Below are 2,259 nucleotides of genomic sequence, written 5' to 3' on the forward strand. Positions count from 1 at the left end.
GCTGTTCAGTTTTTCTACAATTGTGAATCGCCAAAAAAGGAGCAGAAATTCCTCGGGGGCCTCGGAGTTAAATCCTTTTTATTTAACATGATACTATGTAGTGGAACTGTGATCAAAATCTAACTATTATTGCTAGCTGTTCTTAGATTTGCTAAAACTGGCAACTGAAAAGCCCTTTATAGATGATCCTCACTTTTTTACAATTTCTGTGGCTTTCCAGTTCCATAATTACTGACCCTGATGGCACACTGCCCCAAAAATGAATACTTTGATAATTTGCTGCTCTCTTGTAAGCCCTGTCATCTTCGATGTTCTAGTACACCGCCACCTTCATGTGAAAACTACTGTGATAAAAGTAAGTAATATTTCTGCAATACTTTGTGGCTATGCTGGGCATTTTCATGTTGTATTTTACATAGAATTGTAAACATTAAAACTTAATTCTTTCCAAGTTTTAGATTTCTTTTATCATAATAATATATGGGCTCAAAAAGATTAAAGATGTATGCAGTGTGTCCTGTATGAGTATGTGTGTTAGGAAGAGTAAATTTTTAAAACTCTCAAGCTTTACCTGAGCTGTCACTCAACAGAAATAGAAATTGCTCCTTTGATATAGAAGAAGTTTTATGTGTTGGACATGTTTACTGTTCACTGGTTATTGTTCACAATTAATTTAATGCATCTCTTTTATTTCATAAGGTACTGATTCAAGTGGAGTTCTTTGGATTTGTCTGGGTTTAGGAGTAATTTTAATGCTCACTCTGTTCACCTTAATGATCTTGTTTAAATGGAAGCACCTGAAGCAACTAAAAGAAAAACTGAAAAACACAGGTGAATAAATAAGTTTCTTTATCAAATAATTATAGATCATTTTACATTTTAGCTACTCTTACCATGTATAAATTTTGCATATATTTTATATTCCAGATTCTGATAACTGTCTTTGTTGAATTGTTTTGTAGTCTTCAAATCGTCTCAACGAAGTTATTAAATTTATTAGGGAATAAAATATTCAGATGCTAACTTGATGTAAAACCAGCAATGTCTTTCTGTTGGTTCTGGATCATGTCAGGATTGTTTCGTTGCATATTCATACCTGGCTTACTTGCTGGTGTTTGAGAAACCGTTTATGAACCCTCAATAGCAAAAGATCTTTATAAGGGTTTCATCCTGTTTTCCTTGAATGTAAAAGGGATTCTACCCAGGTAGAGGATACACATTCAATATTAGCTTTCCATCTTATACGACATTAAATAATTTTACTTAATATTCTAGCCTGTGAGAATCATATGTAGTATATTTTAGGAAGGTGAAAAAATTTGTTATTTTTACATTTTACAAATACTGATATTTGTGAAGTGTTCAGCCAATAAATAATAACTGATTAGAAAATACGTGTTAGATTACTTAAATGCTTATCCAGAAGTATGGGGGGTATATTGTCATAGAACAAAAGATTATCATATATAACTACATCTTGAAATTTTCAGTGTATCTTAAAACTTTCACTAAGGTTAGGAACATAGTTGGAACATAATAAAATTTGGATCTTTAATAACTCTGTGTCTGGTATAGCATAATGTATGTACTAAATTAACTTCTGTATATTTACAGACTCTTCTGTGGAGCTGAATAATATTCTCAAGGCTACTACTGAAAGCAGTGTGAATACAGAAGGAATTAGACACTCACTTCAAAGTGAAACATTAATGTATTCAGTGGAAGAATGCACTTGCAGTGACTGTGGGTTGGTGAAACCTCAGACTGGCTGTGAAACTTCATTTCCATTACCAGCTACAGAAGAAGGAGCTACTGTTCTAGTTACCACAAAATCTTTTGATTATTGCAACTATATTCTGGGTGCTGGGTGACTATGAGAGAAGTATATTCTTACTGCATAATAATAAATGAGTTATTCAAGTATAGCTATTAATCTTAATACTTGCAGTCAGTGGACGAGGCTAGTACATCATCCATATAGATCTTCTATTGAGCTTTCATTAATATTGTCATATTATTTCTAATTCTAGTATCTCTTTGGTCAAGTATTTCTACATTGTTCTCAGGTACTAAACTAGTTATTGGAATTATTAATTTCTCAAAGTCCCTATGTAGGATGGCATTTTCTGCCTTTAGAGATTGTATCTACTTATGCCTGATATATACAAACCTATCAATAAACAAATTTGCCAATATATATTTTATGTTAAACTCAGCTCTCGTGCCAAAACCTGCTTGATGCTACACAAGGAATGTTAC

At 32.6% G+C, this 2,259-nt stretch overlaps 1 protein-coding gene across 1 annotated transcript; it reads left to right on the top strand.

Annotated features, from left to right (window-relative positions):
• Positions 1 to 240: 240 nt before the first annotated feature.
• Positions 241 to 1,871, top strand: TNFRSF17 (tumor necrosis factor receptor superfamily, member 17). Its single transcript, XM_009694590.1, has 3 exons — positions 241 to 355; positions 700 to 831; positions 1,615 to 1,871. Exons 1-3 carry the CDS (start codon positions 241 to 243, stop codon positions 1,869 to 1,871), a joined length of 504 nt encoding a protein of 167 aa, XP_009692892.1.
• The last annotated feature ends 388 nt before the right edge of the window (positions 1,872 to 2,259 follow it).

Source organism: Cariama cristata, unplaced genomic scaffold (assembly GCF_000690535.1).
Source record: "Cariama cristata isolate BGI_N322 unplaced genomic scaffold, ASM69053v1 scaffold10502, whole genome shotgun sequence".
Lineage (NCBI taxonomy): Eukaryota > Metazoa > Chordata > Aves > Cariamiformes > Cariamidae > Cariama > Cariama cristata.

What these genes read in the sequence shown, in the direction of transcription:
- TNFRSF17 (XM_009694590.1), top strand. Translation starts at nt 241, where the DNA reads ATGGCACACTGCCCCAAAAATGAATACTTTGATAATTTGCTGCTCTCT. An exon ending in TGAAAACTACTGTGATAAAA is followed by an intron (nt 356 to 699) that starts GTAAGTAATATT and finishes TTATTTCATAAG; the next exon opens with GTACTGATTCAAGTGGAGTT. An exon ending in AGAAAAACTGAAAAACACAG is followed by an intron (nt 832 to 1,614) that starts GTGAATAAATAA and finishes GTATATTTACAG; the next exon opens with ACTCTTCTGTGGAGCTGAAT.